The sequence below is a fragment of the Ctenopharyngodon idella genome, chromosome 5 (assembly GCF_019924925.1).
Source record: "Ctenopharyngodon idella isolate HZGC_01 chromosome 5, HZGC01, whole genome shotgun sequence".
Classification (NCBI taxonomy): domain Eukaryota; kingdom Metazoa; phylum Chordata; class Actinopteri; order Cypriniformes; family Xenocyprididae; genus Ctenopharyngodon; species Ctenopharyngodon idella.
Genome location: NC_067224.1, coordinates 28,275,462 through 28,290,533, shown reverse-complemented (window position 1 = coordinate 28,290,533; position 15,072 = coordinate 28,275,462). Strand labels below are relative to the sequence as shown.

At 37.2% G+C, this 15,072-nt stretch overlaps 1 protein-coding gene across 3 annotated transcripts in view; it reads right to left on the bottom strand.

Moving 5' to 3' along the window:
* Positions 1-3,687: 3,687 nt before the first annotated feature.
* Positions 3,688-15,072, bottom strand: part of zmat4a (zinc finger, matrin-type 4a) — a 94,790-nt gene continuing 83,405 nt past the window's right edge. For all 3 annotated transcript variants that reach the window (XM_051895120.1, XM_051895122.1, XM_051895119.1), the window contains one exon: positions 3,688-5,427. In XM_051895120.1, the coding sequence (XP_051751080.1) occupies positions 5,400-5,427 (28 nt within the window). In that variant the 3' untranslated portion in view covers positions 3,688-5,399. The remainder of the gene's footprint in view (positions 5,428-15,072) is intronic.

Here is a 15,072-nt window from a genome sequence, read left to right as displayed (position 1 = left end):
TTAATAATTACATTTAAATCAGCTTCATAATATTGTCATGCAGAGCTTTTCATCCTGAATAAATTGTGGTCTGGTGGAGCATTAAGATTATTAATCCATGTCAGAAAGCCACAGCACATATTATCTATACTACGGAGGACGAATTAGGTCCCTGTGCTTCCTCACATTGGGAAATTACAGTGCCGCATTGATGGGGTTAGGAGTCATGGACAGTCACAAAGAAACCTCGGGGGAACAGGGGTTAAATTAAGTCGCCTTTCCAGGAAGGCCGCCCCTAGCTGAGGATATGGGTGCCGGGGTGTACGGCTCTGGCTCTCTGGAGCTGTGTGATGCTGACTGGCACAACAGCAGCAGAAACATTGCTCCGGTTTAGCCTCTGACTGCAGGCCTTGACTGGTGGTGAACTAACATGCACTGACAGACATTCCACCCCCTCTGCCCACAGCATAGTAATGTCAGAGCAAGCAAGAGAGAGATGGAGCTGTTTACAAACACGAAATCTAAAAGCAAATAACCACTATAGTGCCACAATGGATAGACGCACAGGGGCAGTGCGGGGGATGGGCCCAGGGCTGGATTTACCTCATATTGTGACATAGGCAAAATAAATTTTTGGGTCCCCCCAATACTCCCCACCCTGACAGCTTACATACATACTAAACTATATATGACTGAACTAAACTAAAACGAAATATGGAGATATGAGTTTTACGATATTTAAAATTTTATTAATTTATATAGTAAATGTCTCAAAGTGTTTTACCATTACATTGAAATAATAATTATAATTTAAAAATATGATTTTTTCCTCATTGTAATTGGGTGCCCCATGGACGTGCAAGCATAGACACGTGACTACAATGCCTATGCCAGGCTGGATGGATGTACCTTGACAACCTGGACGCCTCCCACTGGCTAAAGCCTGGGCTTCAGCCATGCTGGTGCTAACTGGAACAGACAGCAGCTAATCTATTCCGCTCTCTCCTCATTCATAAACCTACTCTATATGACTCATTCTATTTATGTTCCATGACTGTGTATGAGCAATAGGGTTATTTGTTAACAGTGCTTGATGTGGTTAAAAAAAGTGCCGGGGGTCCCCTCTCGGTTGAAATTGCGCTGCGGGGAGTGGGGGTGGGTGTGTTGGGCCTTCAACATGTGAGAAGTGCTGGTACGTATAGGATATGAAGGTGGGTGTGAGCAAGTTTCAGGTGTCTTGAGGCAGTTTATCTGATTGGACCAAAGACATTTTTTATCATATATGGAGATTATACATATCTGAGCCTGTTTATGTTGTTGTGTGAAATGCCCTAGACCAGAGATTCTCAAACTTTTTTCTCAGCTGATCCCCTATGACCTAAAAGAGATTTTAAATTAATATTTCAATAATTTAACGAGATATTCGCATGCTCAGTTTCTCTGATGTAGGTTAATGGTGAAATGACATGCAGGTAAACAAAATATTGAATCTTTTAAATATATTAAATATATTTCAATCATTGTGTTTTTATTTTGTTTTCATTTTAAAATTATTTATTTTAAGATTTCATTAATTATTAGCAACTTGCGAACCCCCTGTAGTTCTCTCACAAACCCCCAGGGGGGTCACAAACCCCATTTGGGTAACCCTAGAGTAATCTGTTATTTATTTATATATTTCAGAAATTATGCATAAAGGAAAAAATATATTAATGAATCATTAATCGGGATTAATTTTTCTTCTGATGCCTTTTATCGAGTTTGCATGTAATGCCCAAAATCTATTTGCAAAAAGAAGGAATTATAATAGCATTAAAAGTTAAATACAAAGTTCTGGCATGAAACTCTAATGGGCAGGCTAATAGGTCCTTTAACTCAACCTGCTAATTATTACATCTTTATCTATAGGTCACAGATGATTGGCTACTAATACAGCAGGAACCAATGAGCTTGCGTGCTTAATCTTTAAATACATGAGTTAGCATTTGCTTAGCAGCGCAGCGTGCTTCAGAAACCCTCCACATTCCCCAGCTCCACCTGTATAGATCTGCTACGAGTAATTCATGTACGCTATATTGTACAGCAGCAGCATGTCTTACTTGCTCAAAGCAGCGTGTCGTGTATGTATTGGCAGTAGCAAGTCCCGTACTTGCTCTGCAGCAGCAGCAGCAATAATCAACAGCAATAAAGCAGCAGCAGCATAGCAGATCTATTCCGCCAAGACCAAATATATCTACATTGTCATACCCATTACCATGCTAAACACTCCGAGAGCTGTCCTGACAGAAATAAAGAGTTTCATTTACAGTGGTTCAACAATGGTTTCTTTTACCTGCTAGCCAGTCGGGCCAGTATTCCTAAATTTTACTTGCCCTGTATGACAAAAGAATGATCTATATTTATTTTTGGCGATGAATTTTTATATTTGCGAAAAACATTTATAATTTCCATTACACATATTCTTTTTTTTTTTCTTTACAAACCTGGAAAGTATATAAAGCTATAAAGCATCTCCATAAATTCATAAACACACTTAAATGTTCCATCAACCTGGCCCAGGCCAGTAGGCCATCCTTATTAATGAGCCGTGCACTAGCATTTCTATCATGTTTTCATACATCCTCACATGGTCATTTTTTAGTGAAAACCAAGTTATGATTTTGGAAGATTGTCAAGATCATGTACATCTACAAAAACATTTGATCTTCGCTTTTGTAGCTCTCCACAAAGTGTATGTTCTTAGAAAACACAAATGTGAAAAAATAGATACCCCTGATCGTTTCAGTGGATCTGCTTTTCCAGTGCAAGGACACAGAACAGGGGCTTAGATGACTAGATTATTTATGGCTTTGGTGAGCTGCGGTCTGTGAGGCCTAAAAGGCACTTACCTGTATACCAGAAATAACAATCAAGAGGACGTAGATAGCTCTGACATCCTGTAAGCAAACCTGAGTGAAACTGCACATCAAAGCTTTCACATTGAACTCAAGAATGAGTTATATCTGTTTTTTTTTTTTCTTTTTTCTTTCCAGGTCAGCCACTGGACTCTGTTGGGATGGACAGAGCTGCTTTATTACACACTGTCATTTGCTCACATTAACATCTCCACACAGTCAGATCCCTTTTGGGAGCATTCCCCATTTACATTCCATTATTTAAATTTCCTCATGAGCAGAATTAATGACTCAGGCCTTCTGATGAGGTGCCGCCGTTGCCGGCATCACTTAATTAGAATAATCTATCTCTACGGGTCAGGATGCATGAAAGGGGGGCACAGCAATGGAACGTTTCATTAGAAAAGTTCATTATCAAATAAATGGCTTTGACTCGCAGAGAGACTGAAGGTGGAGAGGTGCTTGGAATGAACATGGTTGTCTGAATATCGGTCCTTTGAGAGGGAAAGGAGGCGCAACAGCTGATTTTTTGGTATCTAAGGTAAAGTATCGGAAGCATAGTGGGATTTTGGCAGGCAATTTCATGTCATGCTGCAGTTTAATTAGTGTCGGAAATGGGACGTCTGAATGTTAATTACATTTGATGAAGGCCTGTGCTCAGAGTGAATTATGAACCTATGCTGCTCATTGTAGCTCAAATTGGGAAATAATAATGTCCCACAGAGAAATGACCCACTGAGCATATAAAAAAGCATATCTACTGTAAATGTCTTAATAATGAATGAAGGTAAAAATCAAAACACTGTATCAGAAGTGATTTTAAGTGCCTTTTATTTATTTTTTTTAGACACAGTAGATCACATGACCCAGAGCACAAAGAGGGAGAGAACAGCACGTTGCTCTCTTTAAAGGGAACACACACTAGTTCCAATGAAACAATGCATAAATGAATTTTTCCATCTTTGTGACAGAGCAGTGATTATTTGTGCACTGAATTGTTCTTTGTTAATAATAAAATCTTTATATACATTATGACCGATTACATCCGACCACACTTGGCTAAACAATATGTTATGTTTTGCTCTAGAGATCTGGCTTTGATAAAGTGTTTATTAATGTCATGTGTCAATAAAGATATTTTGCTTTTTCTTGACTGTATGAAGGGATAAACATCTTTCTATAAATAGTAAAATAAGAAAGGAATAATGTACACACAGCCAACCATTATCAAAAAAAATGCATCAGGTTTCCTTTATCACCCTAAAGTTTATTTTGGGGATAATGACCATGTAACTGTACATTAACGTACAATTTTAATGTAATTAAAAAAATAAATAAATAACGTTTTTTTTTTTTAGTTGATCTGGGTTGAAATGTTTCTATTAGCTCAACTGCAGAGACAACAGAGAAACAGACCATGAGCACAGAGCAAAGTTTTCCTGGATTTCACAACTGCCGTTATGGAGAAATATTTGACAGTTGAATGCAACAATTCACCAATCAGAATCAAGTATTCCAGAGAGTCGTGCAAAAAAGTCATAAATTAATTATTTTTTAAAGTAAACTGCCATATTTTAATATTTAATAAATTTGAAAATACTTTTTTTAATAATAATAACAATAATTCTGAAGTATTAGATTATCAAAAACCAATTATTACAGTAAGTTCGTACACATATTCTAACCTGTTTTCACAGTGACATGTAAAATAAGTGACGGACAATGAAGGATTAGCTGCTTGATCATTCTGTCCAAAACTTCAAAAATGTATTAAAAACCAGACCAGAAATCTGAATAAGCTCACATTAGCTTACAAATATTCTCAAATGCCCATTCATCAAACAGCTATCTACAGATCACACATACACATACAACAAACACGTCTAGTAAATTTTGCTTCTGTAGAACCCTGCCCCAAATGCCCATATGTTTAGGCCAAAACCACATAGATATTTGTATAACATGTATTGTTTGCACATAACAACAAATAGTGCATAAAAATGAGAGACATAAAAGTAAAATGTGGACAACAGTTTCTATAGAGTGCATTCTCTTTTTATGTTAACTTTTGTTATGATTTTAACAATTAATTTGGCAGATTTTTGGACAGATATTGCTTAGCTGAGAAAGTGACCACAAGTACGGTATTCAGTCATGCACACAACAACTGACCGAGTTTAGCTATATAAACTTCTGGCGCAATAACAGAATAGGTACCAGATGGGTGTCACTGGATGAAGTCACATCTCCTCCAGAGATTCAGAGCCTGATGTCTGTGTTTGAGTCATGAGGAGGAGAGCTGCTGTAGAGGAGGCTGGGAGGTAGAGAAAGGGTTCGGGATGACTAAAGGCTGACTTTAAGAGGATCTTCGATCTTCTTTTGCAGTCAAGTTGAGAGTAAGACAACAGAGTAAAAGAAGGAGTGAGAGAGAGAGAGAAAGAGAGACAGAATAGAGGCAGAAAATCCCGGGCAAGCTGATCACAGCTTGTCTGACATCAATCCAATCATCTAGTTTTTCCCACTGGCTCACTGGACACACAGCTGATTTTTTAGGCTAGAAAGAGAAAAAGAAAGTTCAGAAGGTCAGATGATACAGTATAATGCTCATTGCAGTTGAGAACCACTGTATTGTAGAAACCTTTGAATTTTCACCTATCCAACCCTAATATCTTATCAGAAAACTAAAGGGAAACCTTTCAGAGCTCAGCTTTAGGGCTTGGAGTGGTTGGTGTTCAATCCTGTGTCTCTGTCAGACTAGTTTAAAAGCTAAAGTCTAAAGTCAAAACACAGTAAATGTACTCAACACAGAAGTACCCTTCCATTTCTCGCTGTAATGACAGGGCTGGAAAAAACTGTGAAAAATTTCACTGGAACAAAAGATAATAATGTGCTGTGTAAAAACATGAAAGTGCTATGTCATTACACATTACCATAACCCAGACTCTAATGCTTTACACCGATGCAGCTATAGAAAAAAAAAAAAACAGATCTTGCAGTAAAACATGAGGGAGAAATTACACCTGAGGCCTGTAATTTGCTAGCAGAATCATTTCTATATCCTGTAAACCATGTTCACTTCTCATTAAATATTTACATTGAAATATTGATAAGTGGCTTTTACCCTTGAAAAAGACAAATCTTCAAAAGGAATAGTGAAACGAAGGAAAATCAGTGTTATTTGTCTTCTGGTTGTCAAGAAATATTTAATGGCTCTGAACTGGTTTTACACCTGGGTAAAACTTAAATCAGGTCAGCAACTCAAGGATGAAGCCATTAAATGTTGTCATCATAAGCGGAGTAGAATTTGTACAAATCTTGCAAGTTTCAGGTGACTTGTACCAATAAGATCTCCTGTATTTTTTCTGGATAACTCCAAAGTTATAAGGGATCATTATTCAAGAGTTACGCTATCTCAAGGAAAGCTGAAGGCTCAAGAACATTCCTTAAAGTTAGAGATTTGAGGGCATTGTTGATTAAATTATCAAGAAGGAGAGGCTGTATACACCCAGATGTTGCTTAGAACAGGATGTCATTGAAAACCATCCACACAGGCAAGATAAAGTCTTGGTAGGGAAGACATGGAAAAGCCAGTAATGAGTTGTAAGAGCTATTATTGAAGTCAATGTGCACCAGTAAACTATATCAAGAGCTCTGCAGAACACTTGTCTGTATGGAGGTGATGGTGCCACAAAAGAAGATATTACTCAGAAAGAATCATAGTGATTGTGACTGAGCTGCAGTGTGAGGGATAAAACTGTGATTAAATGATCAACAGCCCTTTTAACCTTACTTAAAGAGGAATGGATTGTGAAAAAAAGCAAGATAACAAATGCTACAATAGTCTGTACTAAGGTTGTAAATCTGTATTTGAAAACACAATAAATTGTTCTTGATTTAGATAAAAGCATCTGCTAAATGACTAAATGAAAGTAACTATAGTAGTCAACATTTGAAGTGGATCAAAAAAAGTTAATAAAAGTTGTCCTAAGAAGAAGGTTTTAGGACAACTTTGATGAAAGGTTTTGATCCACTTCAAATGTTGACTACTGTACTTTAAAACATCCATAACAGTGTGCTATTTTTTTAAACTGTGAAATTAAAACGATTTATTTTTTTGCAGTTCTTTGACATGAAAGTATCAAGGACATGAAATTTATAGTGCACCGTATGTGATATGTAACCAAAAACCAAAGCAGGAATGACAGGTAGATGGCTCATTATGTTGAATTAAGCACACAATTAGAGTAACGCTAACTGATTGCATGGAGCAATAACAGCACCAGTGAGAGCACTTCAGACTTTTAAATACAGCCCTAATCTTTGACACGCTCCAGTATTGTAATAACCGACACGAGCCAAAAAATGGACACAAAACCCTGCGAAAACATCACTTCATGTGACATTTCGAAGGACTCTGCTAAGGTTCAGGTCACTTGATACAGTGAGAGGGAGAGGACTGTTTATCTTTGCCATAGTAATGAAATACCCCAGATGCCTCTTCAAAGGGCAATTTGCATTCCAGGCCTCAGCACTAAAACCATCCTTCATTTCCAAATGCCAGGCCTCAGAGGATTATACACATAAATTCTGTAGCACACAATCTCTTTAAAACAGCCCAGTAAAATCTAGGAAGACCCCCACCCCCAATTGTCTCCAATTTAAGTCTAAAGTAAATGAAAATCCTTAAATCTTCCTCTTTTTGACCATAACTTCAGTGGTTAATTGTTCCATAGTTGCTTGAATGCAGTAAAACTGTTGTTTTGCACACTGTACATGTGATGGTATTCAATAATAATTTTATTTCCTCAAACTTTTTTTTTTTTCCAAAATAAAAACCATTTATGCATTAAGTATTACAGTATATCTATATATTTGACTATTTCTATTATTCTAAGTATTTAAATGAACAATATGGAGAGTTACATAAGTATATGCATCACATGCATCATTTTTAAAGGTGCACAACAGAACCTTGGCCTTTCTGTCTGCATCTGTGGTTGAAACATTTTTTTTTCTTTTCTTTTTTTCTTCTGCACGAATGAATCTGATGGTTTAAGGTATACGCATGGTTGCCTGTGATCACCATATAAGAGCAGATATGTCATTCTACACCAAGACCCACTGACATTAAGAAGAAAGTCCTAGAGTCATATATGTATGCAAAAAATTATGTCCGAGCAAGTAGCATAAGCTGCCAGTAGTAAATTTCACCTCAAAACACTTCTGTACTGCACCTTCAATTCACAACAAAGAAAAAAACACTGAATGGGTAATGGTTTCATTGGGTATTATTATTATTATTTTTTTTTTTGTCATGATACAAAACCTGCATTTTTGTACTGCCTTTTAGGTTTTATTGCGATTTGCTATTCTTTCACTGGTCAAAAATAATCCAAGCAATGAAAAGCATTAATTTCGCATCCATTTTGGCCATTTTTTTTATATTTTTTATGACAAACGTACTACAGTCTCATTTGGATAAACACAAACTGCATGAACCATTCTAGTTTTCGTCCTCTCCAAAAATAGAGAGTTAAATTACCTCCTCCTTGCCTCTGACTCTGGTGCCCTCAGCCTCCTGGTCTTCTTGGACCCGAGTGCAGCTGTTGGCATTGCTTGCCATTCTGTACTCATCTCATCTAACTGCTATTGGTATCACTGGTATTGTCTTTCAGTGGCTAAGTTCATATCTTTCTGACAGGCAACAATTTATTAGCATTAATAAACACAAATTTTGCTGTATCACTGTTTCCTGTGGTGGACCTCAAGGATCCGTTCTTAGTCAACTTCTGTTTCTATTCATGCTTCCTCTTGATCAGATCATCAATGATGATACACAAATCTATCTTACTGCTCAGCCAGTTTCTTTTTTTCCACCCCTTTCCATCACTTCCTGCCTACAAGATCTCAAAGTATGGATGGCTCAAAACTTCTTAAAGCTGAATACTGACAAAACAGAAATCCTTTAGTAGGTCCTAAATCATGTTTTTTCCCAACATGACCTCTCCATTCATATTGACAGAGTTATAGTTTATACTTCATCCATTATACACAATCTTGGGGTACTACTTGATTCTAAATGATGAATTGAACTACATATTAGCCAGCTTGTTAAATCTTGTTTTTATCCATCTTCGTAACATTGTCTGTATATGACCTTCACTAAATCTCAAAGATGCCAAAACAGTTGTCCATGTTTTTATAACCTCACGTATGGACTACTGTAACTCTGTTTTGTAGTCTAACAACTAAAGCCCTTAATCGCTTGCAACAAATTCAAAACTCAGCTGCTCGTGCCCTTACATTTAACAAAAAAATCAGCTTACATCACGCCCATCCTTCAGCAACTGCACTGGCTCCCTATTGTCATTCAGTTGCATTCAGTTTAAAATACTTGTCCTAGTTTTTAAGACTTATTAGCACCTTCATATCTTTCAGAATGTTCCTGCTCGTACTCTTAGATCGAATTCGCTTGTAGTACCTAAGTTCAAACTATCTACTGTTGGTGGTAGGGCGTTCAGCATCTCAGGTCCTAAGCTTTGGAACAAATACTCCAGACCTTTAAAACTGAACTCAAAACTCATTTATTTACAATGTTTTGTTAACTCAAGGTCTACTTTCATTTAAGATCCATGCTTATTTTGATTATTGTCTTGTATAAGATCACCGTCTAACTGCCTGTTCATGTTGTTGTATATCTGTAGTATTTGTGTTATTTGTCAATATTAAAGTGTCCTTGAAAGGCGCTATAAATAAAACATTATTATTATTATTATTATTAAAAGTAAGCTTTATCCTACTTTCAAGATGTTTCTGATTACTTAACAGGTCAGGTCAGGTTCTGCAGAGAACATACAGCATTTGAACTTGCTGCCTTTCCACTTAAAATAGCTGTACAGAACACGCCATCCGTAGTTAATAATTTACAGTTCTCACATCCCAAATTAAGCAAAACGAAGTAGCCTGGAGCTAAATTTTACATAATAATTTTCACAGCTTTAGGTCCCACGTTGAAATTAAATTGCTGTTGCCAAACCAACGCTGACCTCCATCCACCTTCTCCCTCCTACCTTCCCTTCTTTCCTCCCTCCAGGGTTATTTTCAAGTGCTGAGCTTAAGTACAATGGAATGGTCCAATTTACACCTGTGCAATGTTTTGTGGTTTTACCTTGTAGAGCAACTGTGATTCTGAACAAATATATTTAACAATGTTCTTTTCTTTTCAGTGTTATTAAGAAAATAAAGTGTTCAATGAAATAAACATTTCATAAAAATTCCACAGTGACATTGTACTTTTGATTCAGAGACCCTTTCAATTCCAAGGACTGACACAGGGTCATTCATGTGTGATTTCAATTACACAGATCTCGGTATGAGCAGGACTCAAGCAGAAGGACTCTGAAAGTAAATGAGTTGCAGTAGTGGTGATACATTCTTGTCCTAAGGCAATGCTCAAGCAGCTTCCCTATTATGCTTCTGAGTGGAGGGTGGGTGTCTCAGGATAGAGACATCAAAGAGTCATGGTCTGATCTTCTGCAATCGCAGCTGTGATGTAAAATGGAGGAAGCACTTGGGGCATAAAATTTGCATTGAAGTTGTGGGATTGTGTATGCTAAATGCTGTTCTTCATGTGTAGGGTCCTCAGAACGGATCTGCCCACTATAGTGATACTGTAGAATTTTGCAGTCATTTACTGTACATTAAAAATAGCCAATACTGATTTCTTGGTTTGAGTTATTTTCCTTTTCTCTTTCGTTCCACTTCACTGTCCTATCTAATATAACGCAAAACCCCATAAAAAAGAAACCAGGTTATTCTGGTCAAGGTCAAGTTTTTGTCTGACATTCCTCAAGACAGCTAACTGTGTAGAAAAGGAAAGAAAATGAAAAGCGAGAAGATGATTAAAAAAGGAGAGCAAACCCACATATCACTAACATGATAAAGGGAAACACTTTCAAACTTCAAAGTAATAATGTAATGGATGAGTCAGATGTGTCTGTATAAAACAAACAAGTCTTTACAAACCAAGGGTGTTTTTTGAAATGAAATGCAATGGTTAATGCCCGAGTCATCCATAATGCCACAGCAGTTCTTTCAATACATCTAAAGTCATGTTCCTGTGGATCAACTGGTAGATAATGACATGATCAACACAAAGGTCATGGATTTGATTCCCATGGAACAGATAAACCGTATAGATCAGGGGTCACCAACATGGTGCCCGCGGGCCTGTTCTAAAAATAGCTCACCATAGCGCCACTTACCAGTGAGCTGCATCTAATTTTTTTTGTTGCTATTATTTTTTAAATCACACTTGCATTGGTGTGAATTTGAAAATGACAATATTTAAAAAAAAAAAAAAAAAAAAAAACTTTAAAAAATGTTTCATATTAGATTAGAGCTAGCTGGTCTCCACGGCAACCGTTGCCGCAGTGAAGGTGAGGAGATGATTTACCTCCGAAGACATGGCAGAAAAAAGAAAGAAAACATATCATTTTCACATTGAATGGGAGGAAGAGTTCTTCTTTACCACTGTGAAAGATTCCTGCGTGTGTCTCATTTGCAGGGCGACTGTGGCGACGGCAAAGCGACACAATGTGGAGAGACATTTTCGAACTTGTCACGCAAACTACCATGCTAACTACCTGCCGGGCAGCGCACTACGAGCGGAAAAAGCCCGCGAGTTAAAGGCGGGTTTGTGCAAACAGCAGTCTTTTTTCACGAGACCGGACAGCATGCAATGCCAGGCTTCCCACAAACAGACAAAGAAACCGATACCAGATGTTCTCAGTGGCAACATGGCAGTTGAATTCAGTTATTGAAAAATTGTGACAAATGTGTTTGTTAAATGTAAGATATGATAATTTTGTTAAAAATGCTGTAGATTTGGTGATACGTTCAGTAAAATCTGAAAGTTGATTTTTGTATGTTACATAATTGATAATCTGTACAAACATGGTGCAACGTAGTGCATGATTTATTAAAAATTGTTAGTGGCTAGTGAAAATGTTGTAGAAGTGATCATTTGAAAATGTAAATACTTGCAGAGATTTATAGAAATAAAATGTTGCATATTGATATTTATCTGTTTCCTACCTTGTTAAATCATTGTTGATAATTATTGTGAGAAATCATTAACATGATCAGTGTCTTCACATAGATGAATATCATTAATTATTAATAATGACATATAATTAAAGGTAAATTGAGCAGATTTGTAATTTCAGAAGTGTGTATCAAACTGGTAGCCCTTTGCATTAATCGGTACCCAAGAAGTAGCCCTCAGTTTCAAAAAGGTTGGTGACCCCTGGTATAGATACACTGTTAGTTGCTATGAATAACAGTTCTGTCAAATCAATACATTTTAAAGGGGGGGAGTTCACAGCTGGAGTTCACTAGGCTCCAGTATCCCCATGATCTTACATAGGACTTACATTTGGAGAATGAATGTATGGGATGAGAGGAGAAAAAAAAAAGGAAATTCTGTTATTATTTACTCACTGTCGTGCTGTTCTAACCTGTATGGCTTGCTTACTTCTGTGGAAAAAAAAGACGGTATTTTGATTTTTTTTTTTTTTTCTCCACACAATGAAAGTCAATGAGGTCTAAAGATGTTTTGGACCCCACTGACTTTCCTTTTATTTCTTCAAAATACCATCTTTTGTGTTCCACAGAAGTAATAAACAACATGAGGGTGAGTAAATGCTATTATCCCAGGAGCGTTGAACATAGTCACGATTAAACATTTGTCTTCTCCACATTGTAATTTGTCAAGACAAGAAGCGTATCCTAGATACGTGGAGAAGAGAATTATTTTCAAATGTATCAAATTAATCTCAATCTCTCAAAAGACGATACTCATTTGACATGATATAAATCATGTCAGTGCAACTGGGATACAAACTTTTGTTAATTTAAGCACAAATCACTTTACTGTTAGATGATATTGGGATTAATGGGACCTAAGCACTGTGTGAGACTGAAACAAAAAACAAAAAAAAAAAACACACCGCTTCTGTCTGTTTTTATACTCTGTCACACATAATAAGTCCTCATCTTGTCTCATCACAATATGAAGCCAAAAGCAAACAATTTTGTTTAAAGACTGTCTTAGGCTATTTGTTCAGACTGTAACAAAATCAATACTTCATGTTTTATCGCTGCTTGGAGTGTAGACATGTTTATTTTACACGGAAAAATCAAGATTACCCTAGGGAGCTTACTTCTTGTGTGAGACAAACAAATCAGCCAAGATGGTGTTTGGAAAATGGGGCAAGCAAGATTGAAGGCAAATAGCTTGTTGCAGACAGGATGAGACTGGAATCAAAGAGCTGTCAGGTGGCTGAGCGGAGACATATCTTCTTGGCTGTAAGGTTGCTGAGCAGGAGAATTGTAGGGGGAATGAGATGACGGACAGAAGAGGATTTCATTAACCAGCAGGGTTAAAAGCAGCGGTTGGGGTAGAGGAGGGAAGGGGACCTTGATGAGAAGTTCATTTTATTGTGTACTGTTCAGTTTAATGTACTGAACATCACCTTTAAATCACTTCAGCTGAAAAACAATGGGGAGACAGACGAGATTCCTAATGCATTTTATAGGTCCTTTCCTAACCTTTAAGTTGTCGTTGGCGACAGCTAGTAAATTGAGAATTGAAGTCACCATGTATGGGTCTTTTTATTTAAAGGCAGGGTAGGCAATTTCTGAGAGGCTAGCAAAAGCAAGCTAGCTTTCGCCCTTCAGAGCGCTCTCCAAAGCCATACCTCCTTCAAAACACATGAACATGCACAGCCAGAGCAGAATCTGCAAAGTGTCACAGGAGATAGCATTAAATTACCTCATGTCCCAAAGCACATATAATGAAAAGTAAACCACTTACAGAGCTCTGACTTGTGCCACCTGACTGCTGCAGAATCATTTTGCCATTGATAGCATTGCCACAGAAACGCATAATTCCGAGTCTGATAACAGCTCAGAGTAGAATGTCACGGGTTGTCATCTCTTAATTATGGTAATTACGACATGGCATGAACGCAGCATAAGCTTGTTGTTTTGGTTCAGGAGGAACTGTAAAATGGGGCTGCTTTTTGTTTGTGTGTCCACAACTCTGCACAGCCTCAAGAAGTATGAGTAGGCTATGTGTATTTTGTACATCATTTGCAACTGCTTTTTATCACTTAAAGAAACACCACAATTTTAAAATTGTGTCTTCTGTTAGTTACATAGTGACCACTGAACAGACATTTAGAAGTGTATTTTAAAATGCAAAGTATTTAAAATAATAATTAAAACAAAACAAAAAAAGCTCTGTAAACGCTTGCATTTTACCCATCGGGTAATCAAAAGTTCTACACACACACACTTGCGGTCTTCACGCCCACTTGAACCCTTGAGCCAAATACAGGAAACACGTCATCTAAGTAGACAAGTGGTCAAGTGCAAAGACTGCAAGCGTGGGTATTTGGACAGGGCAAATGTTTAATGAAACCTGTCCAAACACCAATCAGAAGGGCTCCACACTACATAAAAGAAAGAGTGTTTGTTGATGAGGGGAATGGAGAAAGCAAGGTGTGATTTTGTATGTAGGAAGCATGTGTGCATGCTTTGATGGTGGGACACTGATGGATGGTGCAAGAGGAGTGTAGTGATGTCATGGTAATGAGCCTGTCGGCCGGGCTTGACCTATTGATACTGGAGTAGAGGAAGAATGAGTCTTTTTCCTCTTACTTATTCTGTCCATATCCTACAGCCTCTATGTCCTTTCTTTATCATCTGTCTTCTCTGTGTTAAGCAAGTGGCCAATGACAACAGGGTTCTATGTGATTTTCTGATTATGTATGTGTAAACAGCACTAAAATGTTTGTATCTTGGAGGAGACCTGTATCGGAAACAATAATTAGTGTACTCTGATCCTTCTGTGGAGTTCATTAGCCTTTAGATCAAATGCTATGAAAAACCCATTTTCATTGGGATGCCCTGCTGAATAAACCAGTTTTAAACCAGCTCATATTATGCATGCTTTATATTTGCTTTAATGAGACTATAATATGCTTCAAAATCACCTTTTAATCAGTTTCTTAATTCTGGATTAATCCTAGATGAATGTCAATTGTTACCATATCAGGAAAAAAAAAAAAAAAAAAAAAACAAGTACACAATCACCAGCCACTTCATTAGGTACACCTGTTCAACTGCTTGTTAA